Here is a 21,236-nt window from a genome sequence, read left to right on the forward strand (position 1 = left end):
TTTGAAAGAAAATTTTAAGGATGGGGGATCTTTCTGGAAGTCTTTTCTCTTTCAAATAGATCTTTTAAATAGATCTTTTAAATCTCTTAGATAGATGTGCTGGGGTAAAGTGTAGAAAACCTGCTAATCTAGACATAGACTTAAGAAAAAGAAATAAAAGAAAAGAAAATAGATGAAAAATTAAGCTTTGTGTTTAAACAAACAATGTGAAACTAACCAAAAATGTTGTTTTCGGTGGAAGCGTTAGTTGGGGATGTTTTATTGTGAAAATCATAACCCGGAAGTGTTATTTTGTATTTCCGGGTTACACAATTTAACGCAAGCATGCTTTTCGGGCAGAGCCGGGCGATGTCACGGTGTTTTTGTTAAAGTGACAAACAGCACAGGAATCTTGACGCAGCCCTTCAGCAACATTTACCGGAGTAACTACCGTTTACGGTAGGAACGGCGGCGTTGAAATACCGGAAACATTTATTTCCGATATGGATTTGTCAACTCGTAGCGCCTTGTCAACATCAGCGCCTACTCACTGTAATACTCTCAACTAGCATAACTGTTGCTAACCTGTCCACATCGCTGTGTTAGCGAAAGGCTGTTTAGTTCAGATCAAGGTATATATTTGTATTTGTTTAGCCGAACATTAACAGCGATGAATGATAGAGCACGTTTTAGACCAGTGTTTCCCACCCTTTTTATGAGCCCCGGCATATCCACTATATGGCCAAAAGTATTCGCTCACCTGCATTGACTCGCATATGAACTTAAGTGACATCCCATTCCAAATCCATAGGGTTCAAAATGATGTGGGCCCCCCTTTGCACCTAGAACAAGTTTCACTTCTGGGAAGGCTGTCCACAAGTTTCGGGAGTGTGTTAATGGAAATTTTTTGACCATTCCTCCAGAGGTGCATGTGTGAGGTCACACATTGATGTTGGACGAGAAGACCTGGCTCTCAGTCTTTGCTCTAGTTCATCCCAAAGGTGTTCTATGGGTTTGAGGTCAGGACTCTGTGCAGGCCAGACAAGTTCATCCGCACCAGACTCTGTCATCCATGTCTTTGTGGATCTTGCTTTGTGCACTGGTGCATAGTCTTGTTGGAAAAGAAAGGGGCCAACTCCAAACTGTTCCCTCAATATTGGCAGCATGGAATTGTCCACAATGTCTTCGAATGCTGAAGCTTTCAGATTTCCTTTCATTGGAACTAAGGGGCCAAGCGCAGCTCCTGAACATCAACCCCACACCATACTCAGCTGTTTGAGCAGCAGCAGGTAGATACACGGGTTCATTCACTGCCTATTGCCATCTTGTGGAAGAGCATTTAATTGTTCTGTCTGTCACTGCATGCTGCCCACGTATGTAGACACATTATATGCGTTGAATAAATCATTTTTGGACCAATTAGGTGAAAGTGGGGCGTTTTTCCACGGCAAAGTGGTTGGGAAACACTGTTATAGACAGTGCGTGTCACACGTGTGGTCATGTTGTGACTCTTTGCTGCAGACATGAGGAACAGAGGTGGAGGCTGGGTGGATGCTCGGCTCAGGCAGAGGGTGGAGCAGGTGAGTGACTGGATTGGAAGAATCTGTCATATAAATTGTTACAAAGAATAGAATATTGATGAATAAAAAAATTTTTAGCAAAACTATTAAGCTTAAATTGTTTTTATTTGTATGGTAAACATCTTTTGGGGGTTTGGCTATCTTGTGTCATTCTCAAACTGCTGTACAAACTGAAACTTGCAAATCAGCATAAAAGTCTTCAAGTATCAGCAAAGTCATATCATTTGAAAAAAGAGCAAACTGTAAAACTGCAGAGAATTACAGGTCTCTGGCATTTTTATTTGTGTGCTAGGGATCTGAAAAAGCCCAAACAGCATGTAGAGTATCAATGAAATATTTTCAGAAGGTCCAATTAATGCTGTTTTAATTCATTGAGGACACTGTTTCAATTATAATGCCAATATAATGCCTTGGTGAAAAATGGTTCTGTGTTAGAATGAGCCGAAGGTGGCACAGCCTGTTTGTGAATTTCTGGAGTGATTTGTTTGCAGTATCTGGCCTCCAGCAGGAGTGAATATGTGGATCTGGCAGAGTTGGCCCTGGAGCTTCAGAAACAGTACAGGCAAGTTCATCACTGCCAACTCCAGTCAAGTCTACTATTTAATAACTGAGTCTGGACACCAGAAAATGTCCAGGTTACATTTTTACAATAAAGATGCAATAAAGGTGTAACTCAGTTGTCTATCACCCACTCTGCTGGTCATCATGTCGATTCCAGGGCGTGAAGTGTAACGGATATTGCGTTTGTGTCTCTAGGATGGAGTACGGCAGAAAAAACAGGACCGCTTTCCGGATTCAAGTAGAAAAAGGTGAGTGAGGCAAAAGATAAGTGGATTTTATTCTACTCACAGCTAAACTTCACTTGATTTTTTATTTTTTTTATTTTTTGGCCAGGGTATTATTTAAAATGTTAAGTCAAAAAGGTAGAATCATGGAAAGAAGGTCTGAAGGAGCTGAGCATCAACTAGACGCCTTAGTCCTTCTACATTTGATTGTAGAGTAAAATGGTGTGTGGAGCCTTTTTGGCTAGTAATGAATCAATAATAGATTTTGACCTATACTGCGTCATAATCAGTCGTAGATTGATAACACCAAGGAGCTCCACTGAACGCCACAGGAGGTCTTTCCTACCTGAGGCTATCAGACTTTTTAATTCCTCTTCCCTCAGCCGCAGGGAATCTTCAAATCTTTGTACTTAAGACCTTAAAACACTTGAAAGCCTTAACCTTGACAATTTATATTTTATTGTATTTCTTATTCTCCCTCCTTCCTACTATTATCTATTCCTAGTGTATGAAGCCATCTCAAGTTCATCTGCGCTGGATAATCTTGAGAATAAGCACCTGGCCAAGAGGGCCAAACACAGCCACCACGACACTGGGTAACTACCATGGAATACTGATCAAAAAATACTCTTTCACCCCTGTTAACTTTATGTTTTACTTCAAGCTTTGGGCTACTAAGGAGCCCAAAGCTTTCTCTGATCGGTTGTTCCTTTGGCTCTTTTAAATAAATGATTTGTCTTTGTTGGTGGTGCCTTGACCATGCAAGGCGCACCACTAACCCGCACACTTTTTTAAAAGTAATGCCTTTAACTAACTAACTAACTAACTAACTAACTAACTAACCAACCCGTGTTCACAGCGACGACAGCAGTGGCAGCTCGGAGGAATCCTCAGACAGTGCTGATGTTGTGGAGAACGTGGTAAGAAATCCCATGCGCTCGTACATTTGTAAATATCCGTAAATAAACAGTAAGAATAAGAATAAGAATAAGAACAACTTTATGAATCCCGAAGGAAATTGCAGTGCCAGAGTTACAGAAAATATAACAGTAATAAATAATAAAAGAGAGGCAGAATTAGAAATAAAAATAAACTATAAACTATAAAGTGTTTCAGTGAAACTATAAAGTGTCTTAGTAAGCCGTGATAAAACTATAAGTGTCTTAGTAACAAGTGAGGTAAGGAGTGAACAATAGTATGATAGAAGGGAACATTATAGTGTAGCAGTTATGAGATGAGATGAAATATTGCACAGTGTAGCTGTTATGAGATGAAATATTGCACAGTTTCTGAATATTGCACAGAAATGAGATATTGCACATTTTTGTTTGTTTTTAAGTTAAAGATAGGTTGTTATGGTTGCCGGCGGCTGAATGGAGAGGAATTAAAAAGTCTGATCGCCTCGGGGAGGTAAGACCTCCTGTGGCATTCAGTGGAGCTCCTCGGTGGTATCAGTCTACGGCTGAAAGAGCTCTTACAGGACGCCAGTGTGGCATGCAGGGGGTGATGGATGTTGTCCATGATGCTGAGGAGCTTCTTCAGCATCCTCCTCTCTGACACCTGCACCACAGACTCCAGCTCCACGCCCAGGACAGACCCAGCTCTCCTGATGAGCTTGTTGAGTCTGTTCGCATCAGCTGTCTTGAGCCTGCTGCCCAGAACACAACAGCGTAGAAGATGACGCTGGACACCACCGAGTGGTAGAACATCTGCAGCATGGTCCTGCAGACGTTGAAAGATCTGAGCCTCCTGAGGAAGAACAGGCGGCTCTGACCCTTCTTGAAGCTGGCGTTGGTGTTAATAGTCCAGTCCAGTTTATTGTCCAAGTGGACACCCAGGTACTTATAACTGTCCACAATGTCCACCTCTGTACCCCTGATGGTGACCGGGGTCGGATGGGTCCTCCGTTTCCTGAAATCCACCACCAGCTCCTTTGTCTTTGTGACATTGAGCTGGAGGTGGTTCAGTCCACACCACTCCACAAACCTGTCCACCACGCTCCTGTACTCCTCCTCCTGGCCTCCGTTGATGCAGCCCACGATGGCAGAGTCATCTGAGAATTTCTGCAGGTGGCAGGACTGCGAGGAGAACCTGAAGTCTGAGGTGTAGAGCGTGAACAGGAAGGGAGACAGGACCGTCCCCTGTGGAGCCCCCGTGCTGCTCACAATGGTGTCCGACGTGATGTTCCCCAGCCTCACGTACTGCGGCCGGCCTGTGAGGTAGTTGTTGATCCAGTCCGCGAGTGGAGCATCTACCTGCATGTCCAGAAGCTTCCTGTTCAGCAGGGCAGGTCGAATGGTGTTAAAAGCACTGGAGAAGTCAAAGAACATGACTCTCACAGTGCTTCCTGCCTCCTCCAGGTGTGTGTAGATTCTGTGCAGCAGGAAGATGATGGCGTCTTCCACTCCTATCCGGGGCTGGTATGCGAACTGCAGGGGGTCCAGCGAAGGTCCGACGACTGTGCGAAGGTCCCTCAGGACGAGCCTCTCCAGCGACTTCATGACGTGTGATGTCAGGGCCACTGGTCTGTAGTCGCTGTGTGTGCTGGGATGCTTCACCTTGGGCACTGGAACCAGACATGAGGTTTTCTACCGGTCGGGGACAACCATCTGGGTCAGGCTCAGGTTGAAGAGATGTGAGAAGATCCCACACAGCTGAGAGACACATCCTTTCAGCACTCTGGGGCTAAGGCCGTCAGGGCCGGCGGCTTTCCTGGGACGGAGGCGGCTGAACTCTCTTCTCACCTCCTCAGCGGTGAAGGCAACAGGAGGGGGTGGAGAGAGTCCTATTGGGGGGCAGGAGGGCTGAGGTGTTAACGAGACGTCGTCCAGGGAAGCAGAGGAGGTGCGTGGGGGAGGGGGAAAGCTCCTTAGAGTGAGGGGTGAGGGCACAGGGGAAGGAAAGTCCTGAGAGGAGCTGGGGGGAGGGTGGGCGGAGGCACCTTCATCAAATCTGTTAAAAAACAGGTTTAGTTTGTTTGCCTCCTGCAGGTCTCCTTCCATCATCACCTGGCTTGCTTGTTTTCCATGGCCAGTGATGGTTTTCAACCCACTCCACACCTCCCTCATGTTGTTCTGCTGGAGTTTGCTCTCCAGCTTCCTCCTGTAACTGTCCTTTCCCTCTGCGATCTTCTGCCTCAGCTCCGTCTGCACCTTCTTCAGTTCCTCTTTGTCTCCACCCCTGAATGCCGCCTTCTTCCTGTTCAGCGTGTCCTTAATGTCCTTAGTCACCCAGGGTTTGTTGTTTGAGAAACAACGCACAGTCTTGGTGGGGATGATGTTGTCCGTGCAGAAGTTAACATAGTCAGTTATACAGTCGGAGAGTTTCCTGACGTCGTCTCCCGTCGTCTCCGTAAATAAAACCTTTTCAAAATGTTCAAAAAGGGGATTTTCAAAACCCTTTTTTTAATTGGGTATCACTATTCTCATTTTGATCCAGTAGACGTTCAAGAGCTGGTGAAAATAAATTGGGCTCAGCAATAAACTACTCTATGCGATGGTTTTGTTCAGCTTTATTGGCGTTTATTTGTTTACAGTCACACTCAGGTGTGATATCTGAGCTGCAGTGTGGAACCCAGGAACATTTAGCTGCGCGTTTATCGTGAATGGACCTTTTTACAAGAAGTACCTTCACACGCATTTTAATAATTAGTTATTAGTCATGACTAATGAGCACTTGCGGAGTCGTAGGGTGATGAAAGCCTATTGCTTGTGAAACAATTTGGTATTTATATATGAAACTCTACTTACAGTCCACCAACCACATGAACAGCTCTCTGACGTCGCTGTACCGGAAGGGAAACCCCGAGTCGCAGAGCAGAGATCAGCCTGCGGAAGCCTCAGCGCGGCAGCCTTCCCCCGGCAGGGAAACCCTGGTCTCCGCGGGCGGCTGGTTCATCGATAAAAGCGGGAGTTCATCAAATTCCAAGATTTTAATCGACCTCTGCGAAGAGGAGCATGTATGTCCTGACTATTATTATCACTTCTGTAACTCCTGCAGATGCTCTAGATTTGGCCTGAAGTGACATTTTGTCCCATGTTTGTTTTTTATTTCTGCCTTGTTTTCGCCTTTTTACTTTCGTCCACTTCGAATTAAGCACGAACTGATGAGACTCTGGTGTCTGCAGATTTGATATTTCACAAAAACTTTGATTATGGACTCCAGGATGAGCTGACTGGCATCTGGGATCAGTGGGACGACATCAAATCACGTTGCCTTTCGGAAAATTTATAATTCAGTCGCGTGAAAAAAATCACACAAGACGATCTATCATTTAGAATTGATTTTTTGAGATGCTAGTCCATAATACTTCTACTAGTCCCATTTATTATTAGTTATTATTATTTGTTATTATTATATATCATATATTATATATATTACATAATATATATTATATTATAATATATACATATATTATATAATATATATATATTATAGTAAAATATATAATATATAATATATTATACTATATTATATATATATATTATATATTATTATATGTATTATTATTATTGTTATATATTACATTTATTATTAGTTATTATTAGTTATTGTTATTATTAGTTTTTTACTTGAGACTCTGGCACAACAATTTCCTTTGGGATAAATAAAGTTGTTCTCATCTCATCTCTCTCTCTATTATTAATGGCGTCTGTAGATGTATGACTTAGAAAGTGTCCCGTCTTTCTGTGACCCCCAGAACTCCAGTGTTTCCACGACGGGGCCGGCGAAATCACACAAAAAATCAAAGAGGACGAATAACTCCACTGAAAACACAGAGTCTCTCACCACAAAGAAGAAAGGTACCGCTGTTTTTTATTTCTTAGATGTCGCACACAATCGTATTTCCCACAACTGCCGTTTGTTCCGGGTCATTGTTTTATGGTAAATGAAGTCTCCTCGGTGGGACGAGGATTTCTGTGTTGAGGAGGAAAGTCTTCCTATAGAGGTAAATTTCCTCTGAAGGCTACTACATTCCACTAATTATTGGCTTTTTGTATGAATATATCATTTTTTCAGTTAAATCCAAGTCACTGGAACTGCAGTATCCCACTCTAAAGTTCGAGGATGTCGGAGGGAATGAAGAGACTTTGACGGTTTGTGTCCACCTTTCAGTGTTTGCTGTGTTTAATTGTCACTTACAAAGACAAATAAGGAGTTTGCACTGGACCAGGTGTGAGTGTGTGTGTGTTTGTGTCTGTGATACAGATCTTTTATTTATTATCTAGATATTTTGATCATGGTTTTAGTGAGTTGTGAGGACATTTCTCAAATGAGTAGCATTAACACAATTTCTGATGTGTGCTCAAATAATATTTGCTCAACCAAAAAAGAACATTCAGCTCTGGTTCCTTTAGAAGCAATTCTTACAGAAAATAATACAATTATGATTTTTTTTTCCCTGATTGTTATACCATAAATATTGTGTTTTAGTCAGTAAGAAATTTTAACTTTGCTGTTTTACAAAAACAAGTTGCATCTCACTCAGTTTCTCTCTAAGGTTTACGTGTAACAGTTGTGAATTTTTGTGATAACTTGATGCAACAAACCACTTGGAAATGTCTCCAAATATATGGCAATAACTAATTAAAATGCAAGAATGATCAAGAATCTTGCTGAGGAAAAGGTCCAACATGACATAACTTTCAATGCCTTTGCTGTAAAAGCTTTTAATGCACTTGCATCCAAAGTGCAACATCATGTTCATCATCCGCTATTATTTTTCGATTTGCCCCTGCTCTGGTGCGACGCGGCTCCAGGAGGTGTGTAAGCTGCTTCTCCACATGCGTCACCCGGAGGTGTACCAGCAGCTGGGGATGGTCCCGCCCAGGGGCTTCCTGCTCCACGGGCCTCCCGGTTGCGGGAAGACCCTGCTGGCCCAGGCGGTGGCCGGGGTGAGTTACGGACAACGGCACTTGAAGTCACCTGCTCGGTCACTTTAACGTATGAATACAGTCTGCAAAAGTTCCACAGTATTACCGTAATTTCCGGACTATTGAGCGCACCTCAATATAAGCCGCACCGGCAAGATCAGGGTTCGGCAACCCGTAACACCCAAAGAGCCATTTGGACCCGGTTTCCTCGGAAAGGAAAACACTAGGAGCCGCAATTACTTTATGACGTCTAAAATAAAGATACCGCTGTATAAATTGCTTTTAATTACCTTTACACTTTGTATAAACAAGTGTGTCGTGTGTTGCTTCTGAAATTCACAAAGTATTACATAGAAAATTAAATTTTATTCATGTAATGAACTCATTTTGAGCTTTGAGCTTTCCGAGCGTGTAGCGGAGCCTTGACCTGAATTTTAAAAATAAATCGGGAAAAAATCACTGCGTCAGTAAACAATAATAAAAAAAAATATTTGCAAAATATCTTCATAAATGTTTATTTTACCCGGTTTATGGGACTTCTGCTCCTGAACTTCTGCGCACAGCATCTGCAAATCCGGACTTTACCGGCTGGCTGGTATACCGGCTTCCGCCAGTGTGATGTTATTTTGAGCGTTGAAAAATAATACATATAATTTTATTTAATATTTCAAGATCACAAAAATCTTCCAACTTAGAACTAAAAGTAAAAAAAAGGAATTAATACAAATGAAATACACTTCAATTAAATATTTATGATTTATTTTCCAAAGACACTCGGAGCCGCAGTGTAAAGATGGAAGAGCCGCGGGTTGCCGACCCCTGGGCGAGCCGGTCGCCATCTCGGTCTTCCTCCCGCGCACTAAAACCGTCAAAGTCGTCTTCTTCGGTGTCGGAGTTGAGCGGACTCAGAATTTCCCGGTCATTTCATCGGTCCGATGTGACGAGGATAAACGTTTTAGCGACGTGAAGCTCGTTAGCGTCCCCCACCCCAAAAAAGTCCATATATTAGCCGCATCGTTGTTTACGTGAAAAAAGTCGCGGCTTATCGTCCGGAAATTACGGTATATGTCTGGCCAGGGAAATAACTATCATTCAAGATCTGTAGTTTGACTGTATCTCATTGTCTGAGGTGTTTTTCTTAAATGACATTGTTTGAAATCTCTTCATGGAGGGCTGAAGTTGGGTGTCAAAGTTGTTTTGGTCCAGGGATCACCTACGGCTTTGGTGGATGTCAGGGGTGCCGATCAGTAAAATCATATTGCAATTACTGAAACTTGCTGCATCCACACCAAGCATACAGGTTTCTTATTAACCTCAACAAACAAATAAGAAGTGGTACGTTTTTCTCGGAAAACCCTAAACTCCACGTTCATAATGACACTTACAGCCATCGAATGGGTCACTCCATGTTATTTTAAGGTGTTAAAAACATACATATTTCTGCAGGTATCACACATTCATCATGCAATCAAACAACCACTTATGTTGGATTTGATAAAACCAAATGTTTAAACTTCTGTCCTGCGTTTCATCGGTTTCCATCACATGACTCCAATATTATTGTGTGTGTGTGTGTGTCCACAGGAGATGGAGCTTCCCATGTTGAAGGTTTCTGCTCCAGAGCTGGTCTCCGGAGTGTCTGGAGAGTCTGAGCAGAAGCTCAGGGAGCTGTTCGAATCAGCCGTGGTCAGTTTGAGCTCTTCCACGTCATTACGGCCGAGAGAGTAGGAACTAACTAACGGCCAGGATGTTTCAATAGTATTTATTAAATCAGGTTGACTCTCAATAATCTCAATATTTGCTCAGAAGATCCAGAGATGTGGAGAGACTTTTTGCCGAGATTTAAAACACAAAAGCGATCCAGTCCGACATCATTGATCTGGTCTGGAAATTCGGTTTATGTATCAAAAACAATCACGTTCACGGATCAAGAAAAAAACAATTGAAAATTTGTTTTTCAATGTTTTTCAAAGTAGGAAAAAAAAAAACAATTGAAAAATAGTTTTTTCCTACTTTTCGTTTTGTTTTAATTCTTTAGTTAAGTCTTGTTTCAGTCCTTTTTTTTTTTTTTTTTTTTTTTTAATTTATAAGAAAATGCCATGAAATTGTCACATGGAGCAAAGCACATATGTAGATATGACTTAAAAAAAATTTAAAAAGAAAGTATCTTTCACTCGGCCTCGGCCCTGCAGGCGTCGGCTCCCTGCATCATGTTCATCGATGAGATAGACGCCATCACCCCGAAGAGAGAGGTGGCTTCCAAAGACATGGAGAGGAGGATCGTGGCCCAGCTCCTCACCTGCATGGACGGTGCGACACGCCGACAAGGAACACGCATGTCTTAGATTTTCAGAACCTGCCAGTTGTACGCAAGAACGTGTGCCGTGTGTTGTTTTCACATCACGTGTCGTTTGAGATGAGATGAGAACAACTTTATTAATCCCGAAGGAAATTGTTGTGCCAGAGTTTCAAGTAAAAACATAACAGTAATAGACAATAGTGGAAAGGAGGAAGAATAAGAAATATAATGAAATATAAATTGTCTTAGCTGTTAGCAGTAACTTCAAAGATTGAAGATTCCCTGCGGCTGAGGGAAGAGGAATAGATAGTTTAAAAGACACCTAAAGTTTTGCGGTAACTCTCATCTCATCTTCAGCTTAATTCTGCTCCAGGATGGCCTGCTGTTTGATAGTTCTGTTTAATAGCGACCAAAATTAAAATTAAACCCCAACAGCAAAAATAAGAAACTCCAAATTATTATTGTTACAATGCAGCATTGAGTGAACAAGTTACAGACAAATATTAAGCTGCTGTCTCATATCGGAAGCCTGTTCTCTTCTTGCTGATGCTATACTTTTGTTAGACAAATGGACTTAAAAGTGAATGTTTTTTCTTTTGATGCTTCATTTTAAAATGGCTTTGTGGTCCCCAAAAATGATTGGTCTGTCATATAAAGACACTGACTCTCCAAACGTGAACAAAAGATGAAACCGTTACACAGAATTAAAACTTCTGTTTTACATGTTTTGTGTTTTCTTTTTTTTCCCCCTCAAACAGATTTGAACAGCCCTGCAGTCACCGCTCAGGTCCTGGTCATCGGCGCCACCAACAGGCCCGACTCCCTGGACCCGGCCCTCCGCCGCGCAGGTCGCTTCGACCGGGAGATCTGCCTGGGCATCCCCGACGAAGCCGCCCGTTTCAGGTCGGGATCAGAACGCCATCAACCCGTCCCTCCGCGGGGCATCGCTGGACCGGGGATATAAAACATGTTTTAGTTCATACGTGCCGTTCGCAGTTCACATCTGACATGTTTGCAGTTCAACAATCTGCATCGTAAAGCTTCAGAACACACACTTTGGCTCGTGCGTGGGGGTTCCTGATTGACTGATATTCCAGTCATGGGAATTAAAAAAAAAAAAGGTTAATCATTTTGCCATAGGATGATTTCTTGAAAGAACTTTAAGAGAACTCAGGAGAGAAAGTGAGAGAAATGGGAAAAGTGAAGTGTGACTTTAGTTTCTTCTGCTTATTATATATGACAGTGGAAGCTGCTGGTGTGTTTCTGTTACTCCGTGATAAGGTTGTCCAGATTTCTCAAAACGTAAGAGCTTATGTCAGAGATAAGTTGTTGCCTCAGACTTGCACAGCTTTTAAATCAGGAAGGAAGAGGAATAAGTGCTCGAGGCAATTTGGGTGAGCGGCTGTTAAAAAAAAAAAAGCTACGTCTGGGAAAAGAAAAATTCTGCAACGCATAATTGTTAAAGTGTACCTGCTGGAAAAGTACTGGAGGAAAAAAAATAAATAAGAGTGGGAACCCCGAGTCCGCCACAGATTTCATTTGAAATTGAGATCTGAAATAAACAGAAAAAAAATGGGTTACATTTTACCCATAACATTTTAAAGCACACACATGGACTTTATGGACTTTATGGACTCTTGTTCCAGGATCTTGAAGACGTTGTGTCGGAAGCTGAAGATGCCGGAGGACTTTGACTACCAGCAGCTGGCCCGTCTCACCCCCGGCTACGTCGGCGCTGACCTGATGGCGCTCTGCCGCGAAGCCACCATGACGGCCGTCAATCGGGTCCTCCTGGCGGCGAGAGGCCCGGCCTCCGGGGAGGAACCAGAACCGAGCGACGCTCAGAGCCAAGAGACGTCCGACGGTCCCCGGACGGCAGGCCTGGAGCCGCCGGAGCCCGAACGCCATCTCATCCAGGTGAAATCCCAAACCGCGCTATTTCTTTTCACCTATTATTACCACGCTAGTTAGTTCATGCTAGTTTTTGGCAAGTCCCTGATTGATTTTAAAAGTCAAAGTCAGCTTTTTTTTTTGTCAATTTCTCCGCACCAGGAATCGAGAAGATGTTTCTCACGATCCCAGGGTGACGTGAAATGAACAAAATAATAATGAAGCAGTAAAAAGCACTATTACGTTAAACAGTAAATTGCACGCAGATACAAACTGCTGGTGTGGTGAAAAGATGACACACATTTGACGGCATGAAAACTGAAGTGTATAAATATTTGTAACTTGAATATAAAAAGTAGCGTCAGAGCTTTTAAGTGGATTTCTTTGTATTTCGCGTTTAGTTCAGGGATGATTTGGGCGGTGAAGTGACTTCTATATCCCTAAATTAAACAAAGAATTGACCAAAGTGGAACGCAGCTTTTAATAGACACTAAATCCCTGGACATAAATTATGGAAACGACCAGCGTCCACTGAATAAAATACCCAGCCCTCCTGAGTTGCTGTACTTTAAAAAACTCATCCATCCCAGATAAACCTACTCCGCCGTACAAGTCGGTACTTTTTAACATAAACTAAATACTTGAGTCTATTTTTCCCCTTGTTCCTGAGTAAATTGCGCCGCGTCGTGCGTCCAGCAGGGGGAGCTGTGGCGTCTCCTCCACCTGCTGAAGACCTCGGAGACCCTGTCGGAGCAGGAGCTGGACGGCCTGTCCGTCCACATGTCGGACTTCCGGGCCGCTCTCTCCAGCGTGCAGCCGTCGGCCAAGAGGGAGGGCTTCGCCACCGTGCCGGACGTCACCTGGGAGGACGTCGGCGCCCTGCAGGACATCAGGGAGGAGCTCACCATGGCCATCCTGGTAGCCACCAACTCTATTTACATGTGTGCGAACCCGCTTAGATGTTCCATCACCAGCTTTTTTTTAGTGCACTAATCTTTTAGTGAAAGTCCAGGAACGTGTTTTCCGGACTATACGAGTACAAGTGGCACCAGCCATGAAATGCGTAATACTGAAGAAAAAAACATATATGTCGCACTGGAGTATAAGTCGCATTTTTGGGGTGGGAATTTATTTTAAAAAATCCAACACAAAGAATAGACATTTCATCTTGAAAGGCAATTTAAAATGAAAATAGAATAGAGAACAACAGGCTGAACAAGTATAGCCTATATGACGCATAAACAACAAACTGAGAACGTGCCCGCTAGGCTATGTTAGCATAACATATTACGGTAAGAGTCATTCAAATAACGATAGCATGTAGCACATGCTACAACCAAACAATCTCTGTCACTCTTAATCACTAAATCCAACGAAATCTTCTTCTTCTTCGGTGTCACTTCTGAACAACTCGGCTAACTCCGAAGGTAGACAACATGCCGGTTCCTCTTCTACCCGTACGTCGCTACGTCAGAGTCATCGTCAGTGGCTGTTCCAATTATTCCAGCCTTTCTGGATCCCGACAGGATGGCGTTCTTGCTCTGATAGAGACGATTGCGTTGCATGAAGCTTTAACACCAGGAAGGTCCTCCTGCAAACTCATTTATATTCATCTCCATGGCAACTACCTGGTGTGAAGATGCAACTGTCCTGTTGACAAGCCTCTCCCGGCAGCACCTTGTTCAAACATCTATGTTTAAACTGGTTCCTCTCGCCGTGGCCAGCTAGCTTTTAGCCCAAGATTAGCTTTTTTAGTTTTCTTCATTTCAGTAAGAGTAACCTCCGCTTTTCGCCGGTCCCTTACAAGTTTCTCACTAACTTCAAACTTTCTCTCTGCTGCTCGATCGCCATTTCGGCTGCATATTTCCTTCCTTCCGGATTGTAACCTGCAGAATATGATTTTCTTTTTGGTGCCATTTTTGTTCAGCCCTTCTCAGTTGTTTTTATATGTTCCCGCTAATGTTGAAATGATTAATTTTCATAGGTACAGAAGTTGCTGGTAGCATCTTTGTTTTCACAACACACTTCTGCCATGACCCGCCCCCAGTGAATTTCGATTGGTTGGCGTGTGTGTGTGACAATCGCTGTTATATTAAAGACACACACCCACATCAGAGCAAGAGAGCTCAATAATTTCACACATAAGTCGCTCCAGAGTATAAGTCGCACCCCCGGCCAAACTATGAAAAAAAACGCGACTTATAGTCCGGATAATACGGCGAATATGTATGTGTAGCTGCTGGGATTTGCAGAAGAATCAAGAGGTTCTGAAAAGCTCTGACCGGGAGGGTCTCGAGTCGCGCCTCCTCCTGTTTGTACGCAAAATATTGCCATCAAAACTTAAACCTATTGCAGCAACTGCACAGAGTTCCGTTGGTGAGTTTGCGGCGTACAGCAGCGGGGGGGGGGGCTTGTGTCTGAGGTACCAAACTCAAGTCCTGGATGACTGAGAACCTTCTCGTGCCCATGGATGGGAAACCTGTGGTGCTTCAAGTGTTCCAGGGGCCGCTGACGCTCCAGGATTCATCTCGCGTGAAAACGCCTGGACTGCTCGGTAGATTGAAGTTAGCGTGTTCGCTCCGCAGGCTCCCGTTCGTTCTCCGGAGCAGTTCAAGGCTCTGGGACTCAGCGCTCCGTCTGGAGTCCTGCTGGCTGGACCCCCCGGATGCGGGAAGACCCTCCTGGCGAAGGTAACCCCGGGTGCCCTCGTTGTTTCCCTTTACTGTTCCAATAAATGAACGTCGACTTTTACGCCGCCAACCTTCGCTGCTTCTCGCTGACCTCGTGTCCGGCAGGCCGTCGCCAACGAGTCCGGCCTCAACTTCATCTCCGTCAAGGGTCCCGAGCTGCTCAACATGGTGAGTTTGCCGCGCCGCGGGAATCGATTCAAGGCCGGATGTGTAACGATGGGGAAATTATTGCTCGCTCTGATTGGACGGTTTTCAGACTTCAATTCTCGTCCAATCATTGTGCTCAGAGGACGTTTCCCGGAAACCCAAAGAGGATTGCTAATAACTAAATTCTCCACTGAACGCCACAGGAGGTCTTTCCTACCTGAGGCTATCAGACTTTTTAATTCCTCTTCCCTCAGCCGCAGGGAATCTTCAAATCTTTGTAGTTAACAGTTAAGACAATTTACATTTCATTGTATTTCTTATTCTCCCTCCTTCCTCCTACTATCTATTACTGTTATGTTTTTACTTGAAACTCCAGCACAACAATTTCCTTCGGGATTAATAAAGTTGTTCTCATCTCAACTAAATGCAATAACCGGTGTGTGTGTGTGTGTGTGTGTTTAGTATGTTGGAGAAAGCGAGCGGGCCGTCAGGCAGGTCTTTCAAAGAGGACGCAACTCGGCCCCCTGCGTGATCTTCTTCGACGAGATCGACGCCCTGTGTCCTCGCCGCTCGGGCCACGAGGTGAGGGGGGGGAGGAGGTGCACGAGGAGCGTTCCAGAAGAGATAGAAAAGAAAAACACGTCCGCATCGACTCAGAGTTTTGAAAAAAATCCGGGCACCAAATAGTAAATTCCATTGAAACTTTGCGATTGTGAAAAACTTCAGCTCGGGCTTCAAGCTTGGTTACACAATTATTCAGTGAACTTATCAGTTACTTCTGCTCATATGTTTGATAAGCTAAATTAACCTAAAATAAAACACGAAAACATGATAGGAAATATAAACACCAAGTTAGTTATTACTGGCAAATTAGAAAAACTAGCAAGCAACATCAGATAGGATACTAATGAATATGTTAACTTTAGCTTCTAAACTGCAAAACTCACAGGGTGCTTGAAACCCAGCTAACACACAAAGTTGCAATCAGAGTGTAAAATATATTTTCGTGTCCTTTCGGTGTCAGTGTACAGCGATCCCTCGCTATAACGCGGTTCACTTTTCACGGTTTCACTACTTCACGGATTTGCATGGTGCATTGTGTTCTGCATTCTGATTGGCTGAAAAGTCACTCCGCTTCTTCTCTTCCTGTGCGTCAATAACGTCGCAGTTTAATATGTACACGTACGTAAAACAGCTTGACAAATTGACATGACGTACGTGTAAATTCTCTTGCGATTTTGAGTTTCTCTAAAACCCATAATGTTGACAAAACACTCTGGAGCGACAAAAGCACCTTGCAGGGCCCAAAAGGCAGCGGAAGATGCTATCTATGGCAGATAAAGTTAAACTTCTGGACATGCTAAGGGAAGCTAAAAGCTATGCGGCTGTAGGTCGGCATTACGGAATGAATGAATCTTCCGTTCGTTCCGTAAAGAAGGAAGAAAAAAACATAAGGACGACAGCAGCGATAAGTTTTAATAAGGATGCAAAAAGGGTTGCAACTGTCCGCAATTTTTTTCATTATCATTTTTAATTTTCTCCCGTTTAATCCAATGACTCGGGTCGCGGTGGGCGGAGCTAATCTCCGCCATTTGAAGCCTTCTGTTCACATTGATGATTAAAATTATTATTTGACAGTACAGAAGTTATTTGTTGAAAAAAACCTTTCTAAAGTACAGTACTTTTATTTGTGAAACAAATGATTGAGCCTGTAAAATGGTTTGTTCTTTCTTTTCAATGTATAATAGAGAATTTAATTGTATAATAATTGTAAAAAAAAAAAAAAAAAGGTTTCTACCTCACGGATTTTGCCTATCACGGGTTCTTTTTGGAACGTAACCCCTGCGAAAAACAAGGGTTTACTGTAACACAAAACACTTATTCTGGCAAAAACAAGGCTCTTCCTCAGATACTTCCTGCAGATATCTGTGAACAAATATCTGATTTTGACATTCTCATCTTTAAAAATGGCGTCACAATCACATTGTTTTGAACATAATATCTCTTTTAAGCATCTGAGGAAGAACTTAAATCAGCAGATGTTTGATTTTTAAGAATTTTAAAAGGAGAAATTCAAAAGTTGTGTGTATCCCAGTCAGGAGCCAGCGTGCGCGTGGTCAACCAGCTGCTGACGGAGATGGACGGCCTGGAGACGCGACGGCAAGTCTTCATCATGGCTGCAACCAACAGACCAGGTGCGCCTCAAGTCCTCCGGGTCCTTCTCGGTGGAAGCACCTTAATGCAACACCGACGCGGTGTTTTCGTCGCCAGATATCATCGACCCCGCCGTCCTACGACCGGGGCGTCTGGATAAAACCCTGTATGTGGGTCTGCCCCCCGCCGAGGACCGATACGCCATCCTGCTCACCATCACCAAGGTACGGCTTCCCCGCCGCCAAACTTAAAAACACCGGAACAGAGTTTCCGTGAGCAGAGGCTCGGTTCGAGGCTCGTAAATCCGCGTCACTTTAAATACGCCGCCGATCACGTTGCAGTCGAGACGGCGACCCATGCTTTTGTATTTCTTTTATCGAACGTCAAAGTGCAAGGCCTCATTCTGGAGACACGCGGAATGAGACCGACTCGTAATGTGTTGCAGTCGGGAACGAAACCTCGGCTGGACCGGGACGTCTGCCTCAGGGAGGTCGCCGGCGACGAGCGCTGCGACTGCTTCACGTGAGTGTCGCCCCGTCATCTCCAGTAACATAAAGGCGGAAGACCGGACCGATGCGATAACACAACATTCTTGTGAGGCACCCGGAGGTCCTTGACGCGGCGCAGGAAGCTAAATACGCATTTGCTTTGAATACAGCGGGGCCGACCTGACAGCTCTGGTGCGGGAAGCCTCCATCAACGCCCTGAGGGCCTTCATGAAGGCCCAGAATTCACCAGCTTCCTCTGCAGGTAACCATTACATTACATTTGGCAGACACTTTTATCCAAAGCGACTTACAATAGAGGACATAAGAACTGCAAATAACACTTGCAAATACAAGATGCACAGGAAATATACAGAACAGTTAAGCTGGGTTTTTTTGTTTTTTTTTTTCTTTGACAAAGACATACACACACACACACACACACACACACCGCATAGCCTAACTTGGTGCCTAACCTGATCTGGGGCATCAGTGCAGTAAAAAGTCCTGAAAGAGAACAGTTTTTACCTGTTTCTTGAAGGTTGAGAGAGATGATGCTCGTCTTGTTGCTTCCGGAAGTTTGTTCCTCCACTGAGGTAGTAGAACTGAGGACAGTTTTGCCTGAGATCGCTTAGAGCGAGCAAAAGGTACTGCTAGTAGGTTTGTATTAGAAGAACGCAGCTCTCTGCCGGGAACATAAGGTCTTATCATTTCGTTCAGATAACCAGACCCCTCCATCCTCACACCCAGAAGAGCTCTGACTCCGTCCGGTATGTCACTTTGCTATTTGCATAGTTATGCTAGTGGGGAAAAGAGGCGGCAGATAAATCATCCCAGGGAAACACTATTCTTCAGATGCCACAAACCTCGCAGGCTCAGGTTTTATTTGCGTCCCGCCGTGTTACAGATAGTGGCAAGACAGGTACCCGTCTTACAGATCAGAGGTAAAGTCGCGAGAGTTCAGATGCATTCTCGTCTTGTGATTGAACGCTGACGGATTCGGCGCAAAACCCCGTCTCCTCCAGGTCTGACGCACTCGTCCGGACCCATCGCCGACATCCGGCTCAACAAGCAGAACTTTGAAGACGCCTTCAAGAAGGTTCGACCGTCTGTGTCCAAGAAGGTACGATCGCAGAGGTTTTACAAAAGCACCGATTCAGCCTGTTAGGCTATCCGTGGGTCAGAGGTCAGAGGTTATCGACCACTTTGTACAACAAGAGCCGGTTTGGCTCAAGGGGTGCACGCACTTTTTCAGCATGCGAGCTACTTCTAAAAGTCAAAATGATCTTCCTGCTGTAAAAATGCAAAACATATTTGAGATGATGAGATGAGAACAACTTTATTTATCCCGAAGGAAATTGTTGTGCCAGAGTTTCAAGCAAAAACATCACAGTAATAGATAATAGTAGGAAGGAGGGAGAATAAGAAATTTATATAATTATATTAATATATTAATAATATATTTAAAAATATATTGAAAATTATTTTTATGTACAATATATGTTGGTGTGCCTTCCATAACCGCATGAACCCAAACTGCACAACACAGCTTTGGACATTATTTGTCATGACCTTACTCTGATTTTACCTTCACTGAACGCAATGAGCCAGGGATGTATAGTCCGAACTACTAGCTACTGCTAGCCAGCCTCAAGCACACCTCCAAACACTCATCAGTCATGGTAGAACGCTATTTGGACTCCATGATCTTCATCTACTCACACTACTTTTGTGATCAACCGGGAGAACGCGATCGACATATTAGCCGCCCCTGTTCTAAACATGAACTTGTGCTTTCCGAATAGTTACAACACTGTGTAAATCATGTTTCACAAATGTATCTCACTTCCGAAAATAAGACATAATAGAGCTCAAGTATCGTCTTTCCTCCTCCATGATTGTTTTGATAATTGTTGCCGGTCCTATCAGAGCTGAATCATGCAATTTCAGCCATTTATCAGTTTACAGTCTCAAACATCGTGACATCAAGTAGCGCCGCGAAGCGGTCGGACTTTACTCACAGCACAACGCGTCAACGTCAAACCCGCCCTGGCTACCAACGATTCATCTGGAGATCCACTAAGTTTTTTGTTTGTTTGCGTGCAGGACCAGAAAATGTACGAACAGCTCAGAGAGTCGCTCAGCAGATGAGAGCCGGACGGACCCTGACATTCACCCCTTGCACGTGTATGATCGCTTCCTATCCATACCTTTTTAATAAAGAAACTACTTTGGAGTCAAAGCCTGCGTTTATTATCGTCCCCCGGCTAGGCTTTCAGCCTGATGCTCCCGACACACACACACACACACTGCTAATCCACGTGCCTCGTGAAGGAGATCGCTTCACCACACTTCAAATTACCGATTGCTTGTGTTTAACATCTTTGATTCCAGGCTTTGCTTCACCCGGCAATATAAAATGGAACCAGAAAAAATGTATAATGTCTGGATAAAACTTGAGTAAAATGTTTATTTGTCAATTCAAGGCGGCTGAATTTGAGCCTTTTAAAGGCCTAATTTTTGACGAACATTTAGAAGGAGCGTTGATAAAACACAAGTGTGCGCAAAAACAGGCCGTGCATGACATTGCAGTGGGATATTTTGATCCAGCAGCTCAAATATTAACAAATTTGAAATTGTAATTATACTTTATACTTGTATATATACACACACACACATATACATATGTATATATATGCACATATACATATATGCATAAACATACACACACACATATATATATACATACATACATACTTCCATATGTATATTTATAAATATATATCCACACATACATTAATATACATAAATACGGATACATACTTTCAAACATAGATATATATATTCATACATTCACATTCATAAACAGGGGAAATTACATATATTAATTTTGCATATAAATTAATACTTAATATAAAAATTCTAAATCTCTAAAACAATTTATCCAAAAAACATCGAACATGTGATGTCCCTGTGATGGAACCATTATTGATCTGTTCCATCCTCTCATTATCCCAGGAAAACACAATAAAAGTTGATGTAAATGAATCAATGACATGGATTAGCTGGATGTCTGTCTCTATATTGGCAGTCTTGATTGTATTTGTATTGTTTTGGTTTGTTTTTTTTATCTCCAGAAATGTAAACATGTGCTGTCCCTCTGATGGACCCATTCCTGATGTGATCCATCCTCATCACTTCCAAGAAGATCCTCAACATCCTCACATCTAAACACACACATTCGTAAATAGGAGAAATGGCATTTTATTTTTTGCACATAAATAAACTGAGGTTCCGATGTGGAGGAGTTAGAGATTATTTTCAAATGACAAATGTTTTTAGGAAAAAAAAAAA

At 43.3% G+C, this 21,236-nt stretch overlaps 1 protein-coding gene across 4 annotated transcripts; it reads left to right on the forward strand.

Moving 5' to 3' along the window:
• The first annotated feature begins 306 nt into the window (after window positions 1-306).
• nvl (nuclear VCP like) lies at window positions 307-20,118 on the forward strand. Of its 4 annotated transcripts, none has more exons than XM_086163978.1 (24): window positions 307-438; window positions 1,501-1,559; window positions 2,051-2,121; window positions 2,316-2,368; window positions 2,850-2,940; window positions 3,204-3,264; window positions 6,096-6,302; window positions 7,044-7,146; window positions 7,364-7,440; window positions 8,104-8,238; window positions 9,802-9,903; window positions 10,410-10,527; window positions 11,275-11,419; window positions 12,163-12,433; window positions 13,103-13,324; window positions 14,992-15,096; window positions 15,202-15,264; window positions 15,706-15,825; window positions 17,339-17,438; window positions 17,515-17,621; window positions 17,843-17,919; window positions 18,056-18,147; window positions 18,908-19,005; window positions 19,989-20,118. In XM_086163978.1, exons 2-24 carry the CDS (start codon window positions 1,503-1,505, stop codon window positions 20,031-20,033), a joined length of 2,520 nt encoding a protein of 839 aa, XP_086020104.1. In that variant the 5' UTR covers window positions 307-438; window positions 1,501-1,502; the 3' UTR covers window positions 20,034-20,118. The 4 variants fall into 4 exon arrangements, with proteins under 4 accessions (XP_086020104.1, XP_086020107.1, XP_086020105.1 ...); XM_086163981.1 differs by having other exon boundaries at window positions 13,106-13,324; XM_086163979.1 differs by lacking the exon at window positions 307-438 and adding an exon at window positions 468-611.
• Window positions 20,119-21,236: the final 1,118 nt, after the last annotated feature.

The sequence above is a fragment of the Fistularia commersonii genome, chromosome 2, assembly GCF_037954325.1.
Source record: "Fistularia commersonii isolate RoL2024-O1a breed Wild chromosome 2, RoL_Fcom_v1.0, whole genome shotgun sequence".
In the NCBI taxonomy this organism is placed as follows: Eukaryota; Metazoa; Chordata; class Actinopteri; order Syngnathiformes; family Fistulariidae; genus Fistularia; species Fistularia commersonii.

Excerpts from the sequence above, each read along its gene's own strand:
- nvl (XM_086163978.1), top strand. The coding sequence starts at position 1,503 with ATGAGGAACAGAGGTGGAGGCTGGGTGGATGCTCGGCTCAGGCAGAGG. Across the intron at positions 8,239-9,801 it reads TGGCCCAGGCGGTGGCCGGG|GAGATGGAGCTTCCCATGTT; the intron begins GTGAGTTACGGA and ends GTGTGTCCACAG. Across the intron at positions 13,325-14,991 it reads AGCTCACCATGGCCATCCTG|GCTCCCGTTCGTTCTCCGGA; the intron begins GTAGCCACCAAC and ends TTCGCTCCGCAG.